The sequence below is a fragment of the Geotrypetes seraphini genome, chromosome 1 (genome assembly GCF_902459505.1).
Source record: "Geotrypetes seraphini chromosome 1, aGeoSer1.1, whole genome shotgun sequence".
Classification (NCBI taxonomy): domain Eukaryota; kingdom Metazoa; phylum Chordata; class Amphibia; order Gymnophiona; family Dermophiidae; genus Geotrypetes; species Geotrypetes seraphini.
The window spans coordinates 529,829,719-529,854,590 of record NC_047084.1 but is presented as its reverse complement, the minus strand read 5'-3'; the positions used below and the strand labels follow the sequence as shown (position 1 = coordinate 529,854,590).

Sequence of the window (24,872 nt, the reverse complement as noted above, 5' to 3'; positions counted from 1 at the left end):
AAAGGAGTTAATGCCCCTGTACAAGTTGTTGGTGAGGCCCCACCTGCCTTATCCCTCCAAGAACATAAGGTGAGAGTTCAGAGGAAGGTGACAAAATGGTACAGGGTTTGGGCAAAAAGACATAAGAACATAAGCAGTGCCTCTGCTGGGTCAGACCAGAGGTCCATCGTGCCCAGCAGTCTGCTCACGCGGTGGCCCAACAGGTCCAAGACATATGAGAAGAGACACTGAAAGACTTTATTTATTTATATATATATAGTGTGTGTATGTATGTATATGTGTATATATATATATATATATATATATATATACATACACACACACACACACACACATATACATAAGAGGAAAGGGGATATATGATAGACATTTCTATACTTAAAAAGTATTTATATATAGACAACCCTTTACCAGAACTGGAGGTGATAGAACTAGAGGATATAAATTGAGGTTGTAGGGTGGTAGACTGTAGTAAAACTTTTTCACATAGTGTAGTGAATGCCTGGAAAGCCCTTCTAGGAGATGTGGTGGTAGTCAAAAATTGAGGGAATTCAAAAAATACATGGGATAAATCCAGGGTGAGTCTAAATAGAAAGAAGATGCAATAAAAACCTGGCTGTTAAAATGATAGAAACATAGAATATGATGGCAGAAAAGGGCCATAGCCCATCAAGTCTGCCCACTCTAATGACCCACCCCCCTGACTTTACTCCCTTAGAGATCCCATGTGAATATCCCATTTTCTCTTAAAATCTGACACGCTGCTGGCCTCAATCACCTGCAGAGGTAGACTGTTCAAATGATCAACCACCCTTTCTGTGAAGAAGTATTTTCTAGAATCACCATGAAACTTCCCTCCCCTGATTTTCAGCGGATTCCCTCTGGTGGTCGAGGGACCTATAGGAGAGAAGATATCATTTTCCACCTCGATACGGCCCGTAACATACTTGAACGTCTCAATCATCTCCCCCCTCTCTCTTCGTTCCTCAAGTGAGTACAGCTGTAATTTATTTAGCCTTCATACGTGAGATCCCTGAGCCCCGAGACCATCCTGGTGGCCATTCGCTGAACCGACTCAATTCGCAGCACATCTTTCCGGTAGTGTGGTCTCCAGAACTGAACACAATACTCCAAATGAGGTCTCACCATGGATCTGTACAGCGGCATTATGACTTCAGGTCTCCTGCTGACAAAACCCTTAAGGATACAACCCATCATTTGCCTTGCCTTGGAGGAAGCCTTCTCCACTTGATTGGCAGCCTTCATGTCATCACTAATGATCACACCTAAATCCCATTCCGCCGTGGTCCTAGCCAAGGTCTCACCATTTAGTGTGTAAGTTCTGCATGGATTTCTCTTACCCAGGTGCATTACTTTACACTTTTTAGCATTGAAGCTGAGCTGCCAAGTCGATGACCACTGTTCCAGTAGTAGTAGGTCCTGCCAAGCGATTTCTATAGTCTGTCTCCTGCAAATGACAAAAGTCAGATGTAGATTCAACAATACTAGCATTTGGGAATTAAGACCAATGCCGGCAAATTTCTATGTTCTGTGTCCTGCAAATAGCAAAAGATATGTAAATCAAACCTGCATATTGTATATATGAGGGGTTTTCAATAATTTATCTACCTGAGTATGAAAAAAAAAAATAACAAGCATGTTGAAACAAGTCTGTGCATGTTGTGACATGTCTCGAGGTTACTCATGCACAGTTGTGGCTCAGTGCTAGTCTAACATTCCAAGAGACAGGATGTCAGGAGGGTCCTCATGTGAATCAAAAGTAATAAACTGCTAGATTTGGAGCACCATTCAGTGATAAAATTTCTCACAAAAGAAGGAAAAAGCCAAAGAAGATCTATGAATTAATGACTGCAGTTTATGGTGAGTCTGCCCCATCATCCTACAAAGAAAATTTTGGAGCCAGCAGTTTAAGTGGGGTAGAGAGTTCATTGAAGATGACCCTCACACTGGACGCCCTGTGGAAGCAACTTCCACAGAAATGTGCAAGAAAGTCGAGGATTTAATTTTGTCAGACAGTCAAATTAAGGTTTCTCGAATAGCTGAAGAAATGGGCATCTCGGCAGGTAGTTTCGAAAATAATTCATGAGAAGCTGGGCATTTCTAAGGTTAGTGCAAGTGGCTTCCAAGAATGCTGATGCCATGTCAGAAGGCCACAAGGCTCCAGTTCTGTCAGGAGAACTTGGAGATACTCTGTGAAGACCAAGTGAATTTTTTTCATCATTTGGTGACTGGAGATGAGTCTTGGGTCTATCACAGAGATTCTGAGTCCAGGATGGTGTTAATTCAGTAGAAGCACATGTCATCCCCCACCCCCAAAAAAGTTAAAGACAGAAAAATCTGCAGGCAAAGTCATGGCAACTATCATCTGGAGTTCATGCCTCACAAGACAACCATAACTGGGAAGAGTTACACCAACACAATGATCACTTTGCGGTAGTCGATCAAGGAGGAAAACTCACAGCAGGCATTCTGCTTCTTTACAACAATGTGCCATGCACATGTCATGACAATCACAGGCTGCTATCCAAGAATGTGGGTTTCAGCAACTGAACCATCCACCCTACTGTCCTGACCTGGCTCCCTCGTATTATTCCCTGATCTGAGTTTTGAAGAAATCTCTCCTTGGACAGCATTTTTCAAGTGATGAAGATGTCAAGGAAGTTGTGACGTCCTTGTCTGAAGGTCAAACGGAAAAATTATTTTCAATGGTGTTAGTCATTGTAGGAAAAGTGGATGAGATGTATGGAGCTATCGGGTGATTATGTTGAAAACCCCAAATTTTTTGAAAACTCTCTTCTTTCCTACTCAGGTAGATAAATTATTGAACGCTGCTCATACCTTTATTCTCATATGCTACAAGTGAAGTACTATGAATTTAAAGAGGAAGACATCTTAATGTTGAAATTAGTAAGTTAACCAAAAGTATTGCTTACAGTATTTATAAAGTATATTGTTCCAAGATTGCATCATTTTTAACTGCCTATAGGTAGTTGGCTTATCGGCCAGGCTGGTGGGTGCAGCTCTCTAGCTACCTTGTTGGGCAGACTGAATGGACCGTGCAGGTTTTAATCTGCCATAATTTACTGTATTACAAAGAGAGAAACAGACAAAGGATGGTTTAGCAAATTGTTTCATAATGCTCCCCTGGACCTAGTAAGTCTTAAGGCCTCTCTCAGATCTCAGCAAAGATCTCTCAAATTGGAAATACTGTAGTTAAGAATGAAATTCCGAATGCACCAGAATATTTTTTAAAAAACCAAACTTAGGGCTCCTTTTACAAAGGTGTGCTAGTATTTTTAGTGCACACACCGGATTAGCACGCGCTAGCCAGAAAACTACCGCCTGCTCAAGAGGAGGCGGTAGTGGCTAGCGTGCGCTGCATTTTAGCGCGTGCTATTCCGCACGTTAAGGCCCTAACGCACCTTTGTAAAGAGAGCCCTTAATCACACTTAGATTGAAGACAAGCTCACTAAGGAGATGATACTACATGCAGTTTACAATCAGAATTTTAAAAAACATGGAGGTGTGTGAAGAATAAATACAGTATATTAAATAGGGAAGATGGCTAACTGATATACTTGACTTCAAATGTAAAATCTAATAGCTTAAATTGTACCCCGTCATCCACAGGTAATCAGTAATAGGCCACAAGAGGTAGACTAATATTAGATGTTGAATTATTATGGAGTCTAAATGTAGTTTTTGTACTACGGTAATTGCAGTCTTTTGCATATGATCTAATGTTATTCAAAGAATGAAAACCAAAATAGGAGAGACAGAACCCATTGTACAAAATATGGGAATACAGAAATATCAGTTGGTACAGATACAAAGTAAAAAAAAACCAAAATTGTTTAATAAAATTTGGTACTATAATTTTATTAAATAAACAATTTAAATCCTATAGAAATGATGAACATAAAGTAGCATCCTTTACTTGCCAAATATCAACTGAATAATGCTTTTAATAATTGTTCTTGAATAAATCAGATATGAAAAATGTTTTGGTGTGCATTTTCAGCATCAAGTGACCTAACTTGTAGCAAAGTTTATACCTACTAAGACTAAGCTTTTATGGCTTGGCCCAAAGTTAGACTCTCTTCCTTCTGCTGTGATCTTAGATTCAGGAGAATCTCTGAAAATTGAGTTTTCCTCGCTAATATTGGGTATTGTCATTGATTCATCACTTACATTCAAGGAACAATTAAGTTTGCTTTTAAAAAAGTGTTTTTTCAGCCTCCGTGTTCTGAGAAGAGTGAGAGCACTCTTTCATCGGCAACACTTCTCAGTATTGGTTCAATCAATCATATATGTCGAGGTTGGTTTATTGTAACTCAATGTATTTGGAGCTTTCAAAGGTTAGTCTGCAGAGACTTCAACTAATACAGAATACTGTAGCTAAGCTTATTTTTGGTAAGAGTAAATTTGATCACATGACCCCTCTGCTCAAGGAATTACATTGGCTCCCAGTGTATCTCAGAATTCAATTCAAGTGCATTTGCATTGCATTTAAGATCTTATTTGGCATTTTCATCACTTTGATTTCTTTAGACTGGAATGGGCATAGGTCTCATCTTGCCAGAAGTTCTCAAAAATTAAAACTTACATATCCCTCTCTTAGTGGTAAAAACAGAACTTTCAAGAGATTTAGTCATTCTTTTGCTTTTAAATTAACCGAATTCTGGAATGTTTAGGTTCTTTTGCTTTATTCCCAATGATATGGAGGGAACCACGAGACCTTTTTGTTTGCTAAACATTTTGGAAACTAACTATTCTAGTCTACTTTTCCTTATCAAGTTTATGTATTATGTATTATATTGCTGTTAACTGAGTCAAGCTCCTTTTGGTTGATGAAGCAAATGGACAAAGAAAGTTAGGGGTAAAGATAAGGATACATTAGAATATTGATAAAAAAATTAAAAGGGGAACTAACACCCAAGAGGATTAAAACCCTACACATTACAGATAGCTAAAAAAGGAAACCATCTGAAATATGAAACATGTTCATTATAAAAGGCTAAAAAATTAGAAATAAAAAATGAACTCGTATATTCCAGTAGAATTACAAACACTACACTACAATATTATCAAATATGTAAAAATCAGAAACAATTATACAGGTCAACACATCATTTTCATCAGAGTTAATGTTAGGTGGGATTTGTAGTATTTTTCATGCTGATTTCAAATCTGTGTTAATTTTTCATAGCACGTCACATTTTTGTGATGAGGCTCATTATATATAATTATAAATGTTAATTGGCTAATATATCATGCGTTTATAGAATAAACGTATAAGGAGGGTTAACGATAGTTATCTTTGTGTTTTTTATACTACAGACATTATTTAGGATGATTAATATCAGTTTTTATCATGCCAAGGCATTTTACTAATCATCCAGATAGTTTCTGTTACGTCTGTGGTTCATTCACGACGAACACAACATCGGCCAATTACTGTAGATCTGAAGAAGGTATTCAAATTGTACTTTGGCTGTTCACTGGGTGACCAGAATAAGTCTTGGGCTCCACATATTTGTATTAATTGTTCCAATGGACTTCGTGACTGGCTCAATCGACGAAAGGCAGTGATGTCATTTGCAATCCCAATGATATGGAGGGAAACACGAGACCATATTAAAGATTGCTACTTTTGCCATGTGCACACAAGTGGATTCTCAGCTAAAACTAAGCACAAAATTAAATATCCTGCTCTGGATTCTACTACTAGGCCTGTTTCTCAAGATGACTCACTGCCTTGAGAGACGACGGGAGCTCAAGGCAGCCATTTCCTGTGAGCGATCTGCATGGGGCAGGAGCGTGGGAAGATCGCTCCTGCCTGAAAACCAGTTAGACCACCAGGTAAAGCTTAATGGGGGCTCACAGGGCTTAAAATAGCCTGAAAAATGAAAATGATTTTGGCAGAAAATCGCAAATAATCAAAACCGTAGATACAGAAACCGCGAATACAGAGGGGGAAGTGTACTTTCATGGATTTCCTTTAGAGTTTTCTTCTGAAAGAATGGGAACTTCATGATGGCTCGGAGTTCCACACTTGAAATTTCCACACTTCATTGACATGGTTCAACCGATGATCTGAAACAATTTCAAAACATAGCATTATGATTCTGCAAATTGGCACTTTGCAAAATAAAATAATACTCTTTTCAACTACAGTAACAAAGTAATGCTCAGAATTTAGGAAGTTGGTTGGGATTAGAACTTGTCAGCATCCCCTCATAGTCCACAAAGTTTATAAATAGTGGTTTAATTGATAAAATATATAACTCATGATTGCAGTAAAATATATTATACCATAGCTGTATAGTATAAAATAAAATTCATAACAGTAATATATGTAATCTCTAAATTATATTTGTAGCCTTTTATTCAACCATCACAGAATAGAGTTGAATATGATTCTGAAGAGAGTCAAGGAAGTGATGAAGAAGAGGAAGATTCATTTGTGACAGATGTACAGATCCAAGAGCATTCCAATTCTAGTTCATACAGGTATGTCACATTCCTTATACATGTTCTTAATGGGTATAATGAGATTATTACACATCTGGCCTTCAACAAAGGTATCCGATATGGAAAGGGCAAATATGTGATAATTATAGCAAACTCCTCTCCTGAAGGAAGCCCATTGGTTACCCATCACACACCGTATCACCCATAAAATCTTAATTCTGGTTTTCAAAATCAAACTCTCACGTCTTCCATCTTTTCTTGACAAACTTATTATCCCTCTCTGTTCTTCTCAAACCCTAAGATCAGCAGATCAAAACTTACTGGCCGTTCCTTCCATCAAAGAATTCTATTACACTAGGAAAATTAACTTCTCTGTAGTTGCTCCAACCTTATGGAACGCCATGCCACCTCAACTTTGTCATGAAAATCTTGATAAATTCAAGACCAAACTAAAAACATTTCTGTTTCAAGATGCATATCATAATCTCTAAATACTTCCTCAAATCCAGCAAAATCATCTCAACCGCTTTTACGAAGCAACCCTATCCCTCATGTCATATCCTTCCCCTCTCTTCCCTTCTTTTAACTCTAATTTTAATAATGTATTTATTGACCTTTCCTTCACCTTAATACCCTCAAATTCATGTAAGTCTTTGTCTATTGTCTTTTAATGTTCACCCCTCCCCATATATATATATATATATATATATATATATATATAATTATTAGTTTACTTTTTACCTTTTTTTTTTTTTTTTTAGCATTGCAAACCGGCCAGATACATGTTGATGGTCGGTATATTAAACTCAATAAAACTTGAAACTTGAATTAAATAGGAAAAAAGCCCCATTTTGCATAGGGGCTGTGAGAAATGGCTGTGTTGATCATATTTCCTGAGTATTTTACAAGAGGTTCTGCCAAGCTGAGCCTTTTGTAAAATACATATAGGGGTGCTAGAACATGCACATATATTTGCCACCATGTCCAGTGATTTTGTAAAACTATATGCAGAAGAAACAGACATCACTTGGCAGTTTTCACATATACATGAGGGCTTAGTAATATTGACTTTCATAGGTAAGTGCCAACACTTGTAAATGCCCAGTTTCACAAATATCTACATAGAAGATGGCAATTAATTAGGAAAGCTGTACAAAGGTTGTCAGTTTTTGTTTATGTATTTGTTTTAACTTTTGAGGCAAAAATAAGCAGGAGATTACAAAAAACTACTCCCTTAATCCCTCCTGTAATCCTCTGGCTGCAATAAATACTTTAAAAACCTGAGCATGTATTGCTTCTATTGTAAAAGCCTCCTTACCATCTACATGTGTAAATGACGGCTTCTGAAATTACTATTTACATATGCAAATGCTACTATTTACACATGTACAAGTTTCAAGGATTTATCTACCACTTTTTTAAAGAAACTCACTCAAGGTGGTTTACACCAAGAAAATCAGGAATAGACAATAGACAGTTTTTGCAGAAAAAAAATATTCAAATATCAGTACATATCATGACATAGTATCCTATTTGTTAACAAAATATACAATAAAACATCTTAACATTCAGCATAGGTTATAAGCAGACTGGAACATATAAACATATAAAATGAATTTCCTAATTTGCAAAACTAAAAATATGCCAGTTTATCACTGTATTTGGAGCAAGGTTCCTACTATCAGAAAATGACCTATTGAATATGTGTTACTATACTTGTCTGTAATTTTGACTTCAACACCTAGGTTTTTTGCAGAGTATAAACTTTTAAATAAATAAAATCCCATCAATAAACCAGGGTCGTCTTATCTATGAGATACAAATTTAATAAGTTTTTATTAATCTTAGTTGTATGTAAATGGACTAGAAATCAGTCTGTGTTTCCAAATATAAGGCAAAACTAACATTTCAATCCTGAAATGACCTTTTCATTAAATGAGCTGGGGAAGTGTGGTGAGTCACAATTCACTGGGTATAATGTCTACCACTCTAGATCTCTATTCTTGCCTGCCTGGTTCTGCTCACCTCCCCATTCCTGTTTTTAATATCACCCCTGGTTGTAAGGGCAGGAAATCACTCCTGATCTTTCTAGAATAGGGGTATGAAATATAGGTTATTTAATCCACCCCTGACTACTTACAGAAGTTGGTGCTGATGACATTGAGCAGAATTTTAAAGAACACTTCTAGTATGACAAGACACTTCATTCCCGAATGTGTGAGTAGTCAGTCCTTTCAATCTGGGCAGTTATGGATAAAAACATAATTTAAACAAATAAGAAAATTAAATAATGAAATATCATTAACAATATAAACCAGACAATAAAATTCTTAAAATGTGACATGACTGTCACTTAAGTTAAAATACCTCAGCTACTGCTATAAATATTGTGAATAAAAATTTTTGAGGTAGACTAGAGTCCTATTGTGTTACTGTTATGAGACCTGGCAGTAGAGGTGTGTGTAAAGAGTTGTTGTGAGCTGACTGGTTGGGGCTTTCAGTTGGGAGCCACCACTGTTTGTGGAGGTGGGCAGGGGGGTGTAAAACTCAGAAGTGCCTGTGGCAGATGGTTAGTGGCACTAGAGAATGACACGGTGACCCGTTTCCACAGGTGACCGCAGTAAAACCTCTGGAATGGGTAAAATCTATATCTCTGTTTACTACTGGCATGGGGACAAACCTTTTCACTGCTCCGCGGAACGGAAAAAGCTTTGTTCCCACAAGGAACCCCACCCACCACAGCTCACCGATATCCCACCATTTTGGGTCCGGCGACTCCAGGCTAGTTGGTCTAGCGTCTCCAGCCCACCCCCATTCATGGGTCCGGTGGTTCCAGCCCACCCATCCCTCGCTCGTGGGTCCAGCAGCTCCAGCTGGCTTCCCTCTCCCTTCCTGCCGCTGGCACATACCTTGCAAATTGAGCCAGTCTCTACAGAGGGCTGCTGGATGGTGCTTGCGGACTTCCCTCTGTCAGGCTCCTCCTTATGACACTCTTTTTTTTTTTTTTTTTGCAAAGAAAGGAAGTTGCATCATAAGGAGGAGCCCAGCAGAGGGAAGGCCACAAGCACCATCCAGCACCATCGAGCAAGCCTACATTTGAGGGCTTGTTCTGCAAGGCTTGTACCAGCGGCAGGGAGGGAGGGAAGCCTTCTGGAGCTAGTGCTGCCCGATTCGTCTCACTTTAAAAACTAATTACGGCCTGCGGAGGATCGCTGGTGAACTTTCCCTCTGCCGCGGTCCCACCTCTCCTTTGACCTAACATCCTGTTTTGGTCTGGGGCAGACCGCATCAGAGGGAACATGCACCAGTGATCCTCCACAAGCTGTAATTAGTTTTTAAAGTGAGATTGGGAGACCAGGGGGATGCCGGATGATGGTGGAGAGAAGGGGGAAACATGCTGGCATTTGGGGGGCCCCCTGGTGTAGTTGCTATTAGAAGTACATGGAGGGAGGAGGGGACTTATGCCAGACTGAGGGGGAGAAGGGGAAAAATAATGGGTCTAAAAAAGAAGAGAGGGAGAGAGATAGTTGACAATGGAATGGAGAGAGGGAAAACAAAGGGAGAGAAGTTGGACTCAAGGGATGTTGTGCAGGGAGGGGGGCTAGAGATATTGGATAAGAGGGCTATTGGGAAGAGAAAGGGAGAGATGATAGACCATGGGGTGGTGGGGAAGGAGGTTGAGATACTGGATGAAAGAGTAGTTGAGAAAACAAAAGGTAAGGGAGAACCGGCATGGCTTACCAGACAGGTGAGGGTAGCCATAAAAGAAAAGAAGGACTCTTTCAAAAAATGGAAACACATGAAAACAACCGAAGCATGGAAAATACATAAAGATGATCAAAAGAAATGTCACAAGGCGGTGAGGGATGCCAAAAAGGACTATGAGGAAAAAATAGCGCAAGAAGCCAAAAACTTCAAACCCTTCTTTAGATACGTGAAAGGGAAAAAACCCGCAAAAGAGGCGGTGGGACCCCTTGACGACCAGGGAAGAAAAGGGTACATCAAGGAAGATAAACAAATTGCTGACAAACTAAATTCCTTCTTTGCGTCCGTCTTTACGGAGGAGGATACCGCTAAAATACCAGAAGCAGTGAAAGTGTTTAGTGGAGTAATAGAAGACAGCCTCACCACAGTTGAAGTGGAGTTGGACCAGATATACTACCAGATCGACAAACTTAAAAGTGACAAATCCCCTGGACCGGATGGAATTCACCCGAGAGTTTTAAAGGAATTGAAGGTTGAAATCGGAGAGCTATTGCAAAAACTTGCCAATCTGACAATCAGAACTGGACAGATACCAGAGGACTGGAAGATAGCGAATGTCACGCCAATTTTCAAAAAAGGATCGAGAGGGGAACCGGGCAACTACAGACCTGTGAGTCTTACGTCTGTCCCTGGAAAGATGGTTGAAGCACTGATCAAGGATAGCATAGTCCGGCACCTAGATACACACGACTTGATGAAACCCAGTCAACATGGGTTCAGGAAAGGGAAATCATGTTTAACGAATTTACTTCAATTTTTCGAGACCGTGAACAAGCAAATTGATAGTGGAATGCCGGTGGACATAATATATTTGGACTTCCAGAAAGCATTCGACAAAGTTCCACATGAAAGGCTTCTCAGGAAACTACAAAGCCATGGAATAGAGGGAGATATACAAAGGTGGATAGGCAAATGGTTGGAAAGCAGAAAGCAGAGAGTGGGCATAAATGGGAAGTTCTCAGACTGGGAGAAAGTGACTAGTGGTGTGCCCCAGGGCTCAGTGCTTGGGCCGATCCTATTTAATATTTATATCAATGACTTGGAAGACGGAATATCCAGTGAGATCATTAAGTTTGCAGACGACACAAAGCTATGCCGGGCAATCAGATCGCAGGAGGATAGCGAGGAACTCCAGAGCGACTTGTATCAGTTAGAGAAATTGGCAGAGCAATGGCAGATGAAGTTCAACGTGGAGAAATGCAAAGTAATGCATTTAGGTAGTAAGAATAAGGAATACGAGTATAGAATGTCAGGCACAACTCTGGGTAAGAGCGAACAAGAAAAGGACCTGGGTGTACTGATAGATAGGACCCTGAAGCCGTCGGCACAATGCGCGGCAGCGGCAAAGAAAGCAAACAGAATGTTAGGCATGATAAAGAAAGGAATCACGAGTAGATCGGAGAAAGTCATAATGCCGCTTTATAGAGCAATGGTCAGACCACACTTGGAATACTGTGTCTAACATTGGTCTCCCAACCTAAAGAAGGATATAAAACTGTTGGAGAGGGTGCAGAGACGAGCAACTAAGTTAATAAGAGGTATGGAGAACTTGGAATATGAGGAACGACTCAAGAAACTGGGACTGTTCTCCCTTGAGAAGAGGAGGCTGCGAGGGGACATGATCGAGACGTTCAAAATGCTGAAAGGCATCGATAAAATAGAGCAGGAAAATAAATTATTTGCATTGTCCAACGTGACACGGACAAGAGGACATGGTTTGAAGCTAAGGGGGGACAAGTCCAGGACAAATGTCAGGAAGTTCTGTTTTACGCAGCGAGTGGTAGACGCCTGGAATGCTCTCCCAAAGGAGGTTATTAAGGAATCCACTGTGCTGGGATTCAAAGGCAAATTAGATGCACATCTCCTTATGAGAGGCATAGAGGGATATGGGTGACTAAAACTACATCAGGTGTATACCTGACTGGGCCTCCGCGTGTGCGGATCGCCGGACTCGATGGACCATGGGTCTGATCCGGAGATGGCAGTTCTTATGTTCTTAAGAGATGGTGGATCTGGGGATGGTGGGATCCATCACTGCAGCCGCTCTTTCATTCTTCGGGCCACCAGCAACACGAGTGAAGTAAACACACTGCCTTCTGCGGCTGGAAGCTTTCCCTCTGCTACTGCTTCCTGCTCCTCCCTTTCATTTCCCAACACACCTACATCATCTTTCCCTCTGTTCTGCATCCCAAATTCGTGCCTCCCATGGGTGTTTAGCTCCTCTGGCCAGCTCCTTACTCCCATCGCAGTCCTCTTTGCAAAACCAAGGCCATGGTTCCTGCACGTGGCTAACCTGGCAGCCTAACCCTTCGTGCCTCCCATGGGTGTTTACCTCCTCTGGCCGGCTCTCTCCTCCCAGTGGCACTTCTGTTCGTGAAGCTACAGCCACTGGTTTCTGCACGCGGCTTGCGGCTGAACTGGAAGCCTTCCTACTGACATGAGGGAAGGCTTCTGGGTCAGCTGTGAGCCTCGTGCTAGAACCAGCAGTCAAAGCTTCACAAGAAGAAGTGCCACTGGGAGGAGAAAGCCGGCCAGAGGAAGTAAACACCCATGGGAGGCATGAAAGAACTGCTGGGTCAGCTGCAGCTTAGTAGAAGTGAGGAGGTAAATTTGCAGATGACAAAACTATTCAAAGTTGTTAAATCACATGAAGAATGTTAAAAATTATAGAAAGACCTTAGAACATTGAAAGACTGGGCATCCAAATGGCAGATGAATTTAATATGGGCAAATGCAAAGTGATGTACATTAGGAGGAATTAACTGACACTAGGGTCCACCTAAGGATCAACACCCAAGAAAAAGATCTAGGTGTCATTGTAGACAGTATGCTGAACTTTTTTGTTCGGTGTGTTGTGGCAATCAAAAAAAGTTCAAACAGGATTCTAGGAATTGTTAGGAAAGGGATGGTAAATAAGACTGAGAATACTATAATGCTTCTGTATTGTTCCTTAGTATAAGAAACAGTGTGAATGGAACAATGGACTCTCCAAATAAAAAGTCGAATTAGGATATGTGTAAAAAAGGTTTGTTATGTCTGTTCACAATGAGTTTGACCCAAAAGGGTTATTATGTCCGTTCACAATTGTTTGGGATTGGAAATACATGGGACAGTTTGGATACAGCTAAGTGAACTTTTTTTTGCTGGATACAGTGATTTACTGATGAAGTCCCATTGAATTGATTCAGATGTTTGCAGTACTAAATGAGATATTTTCCTATTGAGGAGGAGAATTAACTGACCAACTGGTATTAGTAGAGTTTTTTTATGACTAGCGATATTAGTGAACTTACTAGAGACAGCCGTGAGCTGTGATGTGACACTCCTCTTTCTTTTTTCTCCACTTTTGCATTGTGGTGTGGCCAGTGATGTTCTCTCCTCAATAGAAGAGAGTTATTGCATATGATTTGAATTTTGATATTTTCCAACTCTGTCCTTGTGTGTTAAAACTCATTTTATCCAATTGGCTACCAGATTGCATCTCCTTCACTTAGGCCAGGCTGTGCTGACTCTGGAGGGTCATGTCATGTTCACAGTGTTAGAGCCATAGTGATGTGATAGCTCATTTGAGGTCAGCCTACATTGAGATTTGCAGAGCTGCAACATGATTTTCAATCTATTCAATCACATCTCATTACTGCCTTGAGCAGACTACTTGATGTGACAGCTGGTTTGAACAGACAATTGTACATATTTTTGTTGGGAATCTAGAATCTTACCTTCCCCTCCCAGCTCATTTGTTTGTGTTCTAGGCTGCACCTTCACAGCAGAACATTTTTAGTTGTTTAGATTTATTGGTTGTGGTTAGCCTTGCTGTTGCAAGTCACTATTGATCATTGTTGTTTTTGGTGAATCTGATAGCTAGGGATTCTCATTCATGGTAATCAGTTGTCCTGCTTGTCCTCTGAGAAACTGACATTACTCACCTATGTTTTCCAAGGAGAGCAGGACAGATCCCACTATCCCTAGGAGTTGAGTTCATTATGCCTTTATATCCAGCTGTGGGTCCCATATGAGTCAGGACGGCACATACACAGGTACAGTTGTACCTGCCAAAACCTTATGAACACTTGGCAACATCTATTCTGGACATCACCCATTTATGGTAATCTGTGTCCTGCTGTCTTTGGAGAACACCTGCTACAGATGAGTATTTACTTCTGCGCTTACTGATTAGTGAGTCCCTAATGTCGGAACAATTTTCACCTCCTAATTAGGAGGCACTTAGTTATCCTGCTTTAATTTTGTTTAATGGCCATAAATTCAACTAATAAAAAAAATACCTCTCTCATGGGCTGTACTAGATATGGGCTTAGTGTGCAAGAATGGCCTTCACTGTATTTTGAACCCCTTAATGAGACTGAAATAATCACCACAAAGTTTCTATAAGAATGCTATGCCTGGAGCAAAGGAAATGTCAGAGGAAATGAAAAAAAAAAAGTTGTTGAAATAAAGCTGTCTGGAAAGGGTTACAAAACATTTCTAACTCTGGGCTCTAATGAACCATAGTGAAACCATTATCTTCATAAATGAATACTTGTAATAGTGTTGAATCTTCCCAGGAGTGGCTGACCTGCCAAAATTACTCCAAAGGATAACAACAACAAATCAGGAAGTCATAAAACATCTCAGGAGAACATCCAAAGAACTGTAGGCCTCTCTAGTCTCATGACTCCACAGAAAAAAAGATACTGGATGCAAATTGTTTACCCTATAAAGAGTATTTAGCTTTAACAAGTAAATCAGTGATCAATGGAACCTTCAATGATCCCAACCATTGGAATGTAGTTGATTCTTTCCATTCCTGATAGATAAATTAGAATTATATCTCTTATGATAGTTCTTTGGGATGTGGAATGACGGGAGAGTAATCAGTCATTCCAAATCCAACTTAGTAAACTCTAGTTCTTAAATGATATAAAAGTGTTAACTCCTCCTGATTTTCTGTATTTAAAAGTAGAAATATAAGAATTAATGGGACCAAAAGAAATACATCTAAGTTTGGATGAAGACAGATTCATCCACATGGTCTAAATCCGACACTGAAAAAACTATTTGACTTGCAAATTTCTGAATATTCATGCCAAATCAATTTGACTCTTAAAGGGATCATGTAGAGCAGTTGGAATAAAATTAGACCTCGGTTCAGAAGTCCAAGTTGGCAGACAAGAATAAGATGACAAATTGATCACATTGGATTAATCATTATACAGAGAAGGATTCATTAAAATCTTATATTTCTGGTTTGAGCCTTCTTGCTAGATTGAGTCCAGATCCAGATCAGTCTCTTCGTTTTTTTGGTCAGTCTGGTGTTGTGATTGTTGCTGTGGCTGGCAGGCCTAGAGGCTAAGTCATAGTTAAGGGTAGTGATAATCAGTAGCAGCAGCAGGAAAGGAGATAGGGGCCCTGATGTGGCAAGTACTGTACAACAGGTAAGGCAATGCTTGGCTTGTGGAAGCTTTTATTGACCTCCAAAGAATGTTGCCTCCCTTCCCCACCACCTTACCTGGTTGTGCTGGCCCAGTTTTCACCATGCATAAACATACACAGGATAAACACAGTGGATCTTTCAAGGCAAGCATTTAAAACCATTAATCAAATCTGTTTTTTAGCAGGACTAGACAGACTAGATGTTTTCAGAGAGGCGAAAATTTCATTTGCATGAAAAAGGACTGGAACAGTAAAGAGGATTTTAGAATAGTGCATAAGGGAAAGAAGTGTGAATGAATTTGATTTGTGATGTATAAATCAATATTCTCTAAACTGAGAGCTTGTACTGCCTGAAGTCATGTTCAAAAATAATTCTTGCTTTTTTTTCCCTCTTTAGCTGGTCCTTAATGCGTTTGGCAATGGTGCAAATAGTATTAGAAAATCTGAAGACTTTCTACCCCTTCACTGGTCATGACCTTTCAGGTAATGCATTCTGCAAACTGGAGAAATACAATTCATAAGTCAGTATGGAGTGGTGAACCAAGTTTGGAAGAGATCTGGAAAGAAATGTTATTATAGGATAAAATGTTTATAATTTTGAGACTGCAAATATTAAGTAGACCTAAATAAAATTAAAGGTGATTTTATTTCTATATTGTCCCACTAAACCAGTCCAGAAAAAGCAAGATTGTCTAATCTAAATCTAAATCTTAGACTTATATACCGAATCATCTCATAGACTTAGGAGCTCGATTTGGTTTATATAATTAGATTCAATTACCTAGAAAAGTTCAATTATCTAGAAACATAGAAACATGATGCCAGATAAAGGCTAAATGGCCCATCCAATCTGTCCATCCACAGTTAAGTCTCCTCTCTCTAAGAGATCCCACATGCCTATCCCATGCTTTCTTGAATTCAGACACAATCCATCTCATCCACCACCTCTGGGAGACTGTTCCACGCATCTACCACCTTTTCTGTAAAAAAGTTTTTCCTTAGATTACTCCTGAGCCTATCACCTTTAACTTCATCTTATGACCTCTCGTTCAAGAGCTTCTTTTGAAATGAAAGAAATTTGACTCATGCGCATTTATGCCATGTAGATAGTTAAACATCTCTATCATATCAAATCACAGAAAGAGGAAGACAGGCAAAAATATCTGGAAAAGTTAAGAGAGGCTGGTCGTGTAGTCAGGAAAGCAAAGATGCAAATGGAAAAAAAATAGCTAACACGGTAAAACGGGGAGACAAGACATTTTTTAGACATATTAGTGATAGGAAGAATGCAAAAGTGGCATTGTGAGACTCAAAGGTGAAGGGAAGGATTATGTAGAAGCTGATAAAGAAAAGGCCAAGTTGCTTAACAAATATTTCTGTTCTGTGTTCACGGCTGAAGCGCCAGGAGCGGGGCCACAGAAGACAAACATGAATAGTGATGGAGGAGTAATAGACCCTGATCGATTTTCAGAGGGTTGTGTTCGTGAGGAGCTAGCTAAAATAAAGATAGACAAAGTGATAGAACCGGATGGTATACATCCAAGGGTGCTGAAGGAACTTAGGGAAGTTCTGGCAGCTCCACTGACTGACCTTTTCAATGAATCTCTAGAGTCAGGAGTGGTACCGGAGGACTGGAGAAGGGCGGATGTGGTCCCTCTCCACAAAAGTGGGAGTAAGGAAGGAGTAGGGAATTACAGGCCAATAAGTATGACTTCTGTGGTAAGCAAAATAATGGAAACACTTTTAAAACAGAGAATGGTCAAGTTTCTGGAATCCTGTGGATTACAGGACTGGAGGCAACATGGATTCACTAGAGGTATGTCTTGTCAGACAAATCTGATCAATTTCTTTGACTGGGTGACCAGAGAATTGGATAGAGGATATGCGCTAAATGTGTATTTAGATTTTAACAAAGTCTTTGACAGTGTCTAATAAATAAACTGAGTGCCCTTGGGATGGGTCCCAAAGTGAAGGGCTGGGTCAGGTACTGGTTGAGTGAAAGGCAACAGAGGGTAGTGATCAATGGAAATCGCTCTGAGGAAAGAGATGTTACCAGTGGTGTGCCTCAAGGTTCTGTTCTTGGGTCTGTTCTTTTTAACATTTCTATAAATGATATTGCTGAAGGGTTGTCGGGTAAGATTTGGCTCTTTGTAGATGATACCGAAGTCTGCAATAGAGTAAACATGAAGAAAGACCTGGCAAAGCTTGAAGAATGGTCTGAAATTTGGCAGCTAAAATTTAATGCTAAGAAATGCAAGGTCATGCATTTGGGCTGCAAAAACCAGAGGGAACGGTACAGTTTAGAGGGTGAAGAACTTATGTGCACGACAGAAGAGCGGGACTTGGATGTGATTGTATGTGATGATCTTAAGATGGCCAAACAGATTGTGTTTTTCTTGTTTCCTATCTGTGTTTAAATAAAGAATTACAAAAAAAAAGAAAAGGTGACGGTGAAAGCTAGAAGGATGCTAGGTTGCATAGGGAGAGAGGTATGGCCAGTAGGTAAAAGGAAGTATTGATGCCTCATCATAAGACTCTGGTGAGACCTCCTTTAGAATATTGTGTACAATTCTGGAGGCTGTACCTTCAAAAAGATATAAAAAGGATGGAGTAGGTCCAGAGGAAGGATATTGAAATGGTGTGTGGTCTTCGTGATAAGGAGTATGGGGACAGACTTAAAGATCTTATTCTGTATACTTTGGAGAAAAGGCGGGAGAAGAGGAGATGTTTGTTTATTAAAAACTTTATATCTAATATAATAAAACGCTAGGCCGCGCATGCGCAGTTCCATAGCGTGCGTCCGTTTTCCGTGAGATGTACAGCATCTCAGATAGGAATAGCATGCGCCCAAAACACTCTCTCTCCTCCCCCGAGACGGATGTCGGACACGGAGGCTGTCGGCCCGTGCTGTTTTTTGATCTGCCCTGCTCCTTGCCTGAAGTCCTCTCTCCTCCCCCGAGTCTGTTGTCGGACGCAGCGACTGTCTCCCCCGAGGCGGATGATCTTATGGGAATCAATGTTCTTCGCTCTGCCCTGCTCCTTACCTTACTATATTTTTAAATTGAAAGACCAGGCAGCGGCTCCTCTCACGATCCCCACCTGCGTCGGAAGTCCAATGCAGTCGGGGATCTTGAGAGGAGCCGCCGCCGCCGTGTCTTTCAACTTAAAAATATACTAAGGCAAGGAGCAGGGCAGAACGATCTTCAAAATGGCGGTAACTCGATCTCCGTTCCTCCGGGGGGGGGGTCTGGGAGGAGAGGGATCGCGGCCACTCAGCGCCCCCACCGAGGAGCCCAGCAACTTTCCGCTGTCCGGGACCTGACTCATTTGCCGCCCCCCCCCCTCTTCCCTTACCGCAGGCCCGACTGGCGATTTAAGCAGCGTGTCAGCACTCTTCACACGCTGCTTCGGGCCCTTCTACTGCCCTGATTTACTCTGGCACGTCCGGAGCAAATCAGGGCAGTAGAAGGGCCCGAAGCAGCGTGTGAAGAGTGCTGACACGCTGCTTAAATCGCCATGTGTAGTCGGGCCCGCGGGAAGGGAAGGGGGGGGCAACAAAGGACTCGGGCCCGCGTTTGTAGTCGCGACTGTGGGAAGAGTGAGAGGGTAGAGGAAACGCTAATGCAGGCACAGGGAACTGGTGTGGGGGGAGGGAATGCAGCTTTGCACAGACAGACAGAGGGAGGAAGGAAGACAGAAAGACAAGAAGAAAGATACAGGGGCAGGTGCACAGGGAACTGGTGTGGGGGGAGGGAATGCTGCTTTGGACAGACAGACGGAAGAAGGGACACAGAAAGACAAGAAGAAAGACACAGGGGCAGGTGCGGGACAGCGGGAGTCGCGTCAGGAGGGGTGTGGGATGCCGCAGAGGGAACTTTTCCAATGGGTGCAACTGGGCGGCTGTCGGGAGCCTCTGATCACGGGCAGAGCAAGGTAATTGTATCATAGGGATAAGAAGGAGGAGGGGGGGAGAAAAAGGAAGGGACGCCTACTGCTGGACAGGGGGAGAAGGAAAGAGGTGCTGATGGACAGGAGGGGTGAAGAAAAAAGAACGGAGGCCTATTGTTGGACAGGGGGAGAAGGAAGGTGCTGCTGGACAGGGGGGAGGTAAAACAAAGGGAGAAGGGCTGCTGCTGCATAAGGAGATCTGTGAAGGGGTGGTGGTGGACACAGGGGAGGTAAAAGGAAGGGAGAATGGATAGGGGGAGCAGGCAAGAGGTGCTGATGGACAGCCAAGGAAAAAGAAAGAAAGAAAGCGGCTAAGGAGAGAGAGAGAGAGAGAGAAAGAAATAAAGAGAGACACACACATATATTCTAGCACCCGTTAATGTAAAGGGCTATAAGACTAGTACTGTATAATAGCCTAAAAAGGATCCAAGCGATTTACAATATACAGCTCACATTCATTAAGAAAAGAACTCCATTTAAAAATAGGAAAGACAAGAATAAGAGCAAAAGTTGTTTGTTTTTTTTACATAAAATACTATAACAATCAACATCGCAATAATAATTCTAATAATAAAAATTCTTTTTTTTTTTAAATCTTTATTGACGTTTCAAACTTTTATAATGTATACAATTGAAAAATCAAAAAAAACTATATGAAAATACATTCTTATCACAATTATTATATTAAACAATTTTTCCTCCCCTTCTTATCCTAGTTATAAACAATATTATATCTTAAACTATCAATATAATAAAAAAATTAATTTTACTCTTCCAAATAAATATTCTACTCCCTACTCTAAAACAATCAAATCTCAATAAACCATAACTAATTAAAACAACTGAAAGTTTTCATAAAAAAATTAATCATTACATAAATACAGATTACAGTCCCAAACTGAATTTTTCAATTTGAAAAAGCCAATTGGAAAAAAAGTGCTTTTAAACATCTTTTAAAATTTATATATGATTCTTCTTTTTTCAAATCTATGGGCAAGTTATTCCATAACCGCGGAACTAAATAAAAGAACGCACAATCTCTAGTTGACGCAAAATGTGCCTTCGCAATATGGGGAATGACTTCCCTATTGTCATTTAAAGATCATAATAAATGCCTTGAGGCATAAAATAACACCAAGTTAGAAAGATATGAAGGAGATATGATAGAGACATTTAAATACCTACGTAATATAAATGTGCATGAGTCGAGTCTCTTTCATTTGAAAGAAAACTCTGCAATGCTAGGGCATAGGATGAAGTTAAGAGGTGATAGGCTCTGGAGTAATCTGAGGAACTACTTTTTTACAGAAAGGGTGGTAGATGGATGGAACAGTCTCGTGGAAGAGGTGGTGGAAACAAAGACTGTGTCTGAATTCAAGAGGGCCTGGGATAGGCATGTGGGATTTCTTGGAGAGAGAAAGAGATAATGGATACTGCGGATGGGCAGATTAGAAGGGCCATTTGGCCTTTATCTGCTGTCATGTTTCTGTTTTTATATCCCCCCTCTCCCTCATTTCCTCTAAGTATACTTATTGAGATCTATAAGTCTGTCTCCATACACCTTATGATGAAAATCACGCACCATTTTAGTAGCTTTCCTCTGAACTGACCCTATCCTTTTTATATCTTTTTGAAGGTGCAGTCTCCAGAATTATATACAATATTCTAAATGAGGTCTCACCAGAGTCTTATACAGGGACATCAATGCTTCCTTTTTCCTACTGGCCATACCTCTTCCTGTGCACCCTAGAATCCTTCTAGCTTTCACCGTCACCTTTTCAACCTGTTTGACCACCTTAAGATCATCACGTATAGTTGTGCCCAAGTTCCGCTCTTCTATTGTGCACATAAGCTCTTCACACCCTAAACTGTACCATTCCCTCGTGTTTTTGCAGCCCAAATGCATGACCTTGTATTTCTTAGCATTAAATTTAGCTGCCAAATTTCAGACCATTCATCAAGCTTTGCCATGTCTTTCTTCATGTTATTCACACCATCCTGGGTGTCTACTCTATTGCAGATTTTGGTATCATCCTCAGAGGCAAATCTTACCAGCAGCAATATCGTTTATAAAAATGTTAAAAAGAACAGGCCCAAGAACAGAACCTTAAGGCACACCACCCTCCTATTTGTGCTTAAACATAGAAATATGTTGGCAGAAAAAAGACCAAATGGCCCATCTAGTCTGCCTATCTACAGTAACCATTATCTCGTCCTCTCTCTAAGAGATCCCAATGCCTAGCCCACGCTTTCTTGAATTTAGACACAGTCTCTATCTCCACAGCTTCTTCCGGGAGACTGTTCCACGCAGCTACCACCCTTTCATCTATGAAGACAGAACAGAAATATTTGTTATACAAGTCTGCTTTATTCTTATCAGCTTCCACGTATTCCTCCCCTTCTTCCTGATGTTCCTATCCAACTTAACTACCTCAGGTGATCCTCCATCTCAACAAAGTTAGTTGGGTTTTATTTTTTAAGCCTAGAACCTTCACTTTTGAGTGAACCCTCTCCATACCTGTTAATATTGAACCACACAATCTGGTAATTTCTGAATGCCAGATGATCACCCACTATAATATCAGAAACACTTTCCTGATTTGTAAGCACTAAGTCCAGTCCTTATGGGTTCCATTATTATTATTAATATTTACAATTCTTGATATACCTTAACATATCTGCTATGGCATCTATGTAGTTTACAACCAAGTAATATATCAGGTACTCTGTTTTTCCCTATCTGTCCCGGCAAGCTCACAATCTAGCAATGGTACCTAGGACAATGGAGGGTTCAATTATTTCCTCCTCTGATAGATAGAAATTATCTCTGCTCAAGAGCCCCTGGAAATATATCCCATGAACCAAGAAGCTGAATGCTTTTATTGACACGATCTGTGTAGCACACATTCATTTCCTGGATGCAAGCTTTTCTACCTTGACATTTACCCTCAAAAGGATTTATTGATGAGAACACTGCCTGCACACCTATCAGCTTTACTTTCTCTCCAGAGCCATGAAATCACTTTTGATACGTTCAGAGGGGTATTGAATAGTTGTCATTAGTAGTGCTGCCCGATTTCCAATTCCAATCGATTCACCGATTCGAATCAGGTGAATCAATTCGAATTGATTTGGTTTTTTTTAAAAATCGGCCTCACAATTCAGTTACCAACCCTCGCCCCCTAAAGCAGGAGCAGCAGCTCTGAATCTTGCTGGCTTGCCGCTGCCGCTTTAGGGGGGAGGGAAAATCAGGAAATGCTGCCTTGGCCCTTTGCAGTGTCCTCCGGCTTTCCCCCTGGCCTCCCCACTCTTACCTAAAGATAATCAGCAGCCTGCAGAGAGGATCGTGGTGCTGTAGAGATCTTTGCAAGCTGCCTTCATCCTCGGCACCACATTGGCTCTGCCATGATCCTGCCCAGAGGAGGGGCAGGACCGCGGTAGAGCCAACGTGGTGCCGAGAATGATGGCAGCTTGCAAAGATCGTTACAGCACCACGATCCTCTCTGCAGGCTGCCGATTATCTTTAGGTAAGTGCGGGGAGGCCAGGGAGGAACATGGAGGCCTTCGGGTGGGGGAACATGGAGGCTTTCGGGGGAAAACATGCAGGCCTTCGGTGGGAGGACAGGCCTTCGGGGGAGGGGGGCCCTGGTGTAGAAGTACATGGAGGGAGGGCGGGAAGGGGGATTCAAAGAGGGTTGCGTATACCAGACTGCCTGGGGGGGGAAGAAATAATGGGTCTAAAAACAGAGGAGAGGGAGAGAGATGGTGGATAATGAGATTTAGAGAGGGAAGGAACAGAAAGGGAGAGAAGGACACATGGGATGGTGTGGAGCGGGGGTGGGGGATAGAGATACTGGATAGGAGGGTAGTTGGGAAGAGAAAGGGAGAGCTGGTGGATACTGGGGTGGTGGGGAATGAGGGAGAGATGATGGATGAAGGGTAGTTGAGAAAAGGAGAAATGGTGGATCTGAGGATGGTAGGGTCCATCGCTGCAGCTGCAGGGATGGAGATGAAAAAGAAGAAAGATGCCAGATCTCCAGGGGAGGGAAGGGAAACGAAAGGGGAGTACAGAGATGGAAGATGGATGGTTAGCAAGAAGAAAGAAGGAGATCCTGATCAGAAGACAACCAGAGCCTGGGACCAATATGATTTGAATAATAACCAGACAATAAATGGTAGAAAAAATTATTTTATTTTCTGTTTTGTGATTACAATATGTCAGATTTGAAATGTGTATCCTGCCAGAGCTGGTGTTAGACCACAAACGTGAGCTAGGATTTAACAGAGAGAGGAAAAGTCTTTTTTGTTTGTTTATTTTGTTCACACCACAGTGCCAGTGTGGGTAGGAGAGGGTAAAGGAGTTTAAGAGGCTATAAAATAAACCCAACAGGATGTTTGAAGAAAACACCCAATTGGGCAGGAAATTCAAATCAAATCGAATTGAAATTTTTTTCCTGAATCGGGCAGCACTAGTCATTAGTGCCAACATGGATGAGCAACATCATATATTAGTAGGTTTGATGAATCTTGGTAAGCTCTCTATAACATCTCAAATCTTAGCACTTCCTAGGATATCATGTCTGGTTGGCAGATAGATGCCCCTCAGAATTGAATTGATGACCCTCACTATTTTTTGTTTCCTTGTGTTCTGATCTGACAACTTTGGCGATTTCAAGCTTCAGTTCCTCCTGTACCTAGAACTCTAAACAGAGACTTCCTAAAACTGCTAGCTATGCTTTAAGCCAATGTTAATCTTAACTTTAAAATGCAACCTAAAATACTAAAATAGATCCGAAGCAGACTTACATGAAATCCTAACAGAGATTTTAAAGGCTACATTATTGTTTAAACTGAATTTGCTCATTAAGCAGAGTAATTTTTAAAAAGACAATAAAATTGCCTATTAAATCCCAAGTTTCCCTTTTCCCAGGTTTTGTATGCAATTTCTGCAGCAGGTATGATACTCACCAGTGAGGTTTTCTTCCCCTCAACAGATCCTCTTTCAGCACTTCTTCAGATGGGATAGTTCTGGCACTCTTGAAGCAGGCTATAGTGCACCTGATTTTGAAAGGTGCTAATTTGGATCTGGTAGTGGTGATGAATTATTGTTCAAATATCTAATTTGTCAATATAGCAGAGAGTCTGGATAAGTATGTTCATTGGCAGCTGGAAAATATTTTTTGGACCACATAGAATTTTAGATGATGTCATTGTGGTTGTAAAAGAAACCTCCG

At 40.9% G+C, this 24,872-nt stretch overlaps 1 protein-coding gene across 2 annotated transcripts in view; it reads left to right on the top strand.

Annotated features, from left to right (window-relative positions):
* Positions 1–24,872, top strand: part of DMXL1 (Dmx like 1) — a 367,266-nt gene that overhangs the window by 272,602 nt on the left and 69,792 nt on the right. For both annotated transcript variants that reach the window (XM_033929039.1, XM_033929038.1), the window contains 2 exons: positions 6,404–6,534; positions 16,088–16,173. In XM_033929039.1, the coding sequence (XP_033784930.1) occupies positions 6,404–6,534; positions 16,088–16,173 (217 nt within the window). The remainder of the gene's footprint in view (positions 1–6,403; positions 6,535–16,087; positions 16,174–24,872) is intronic.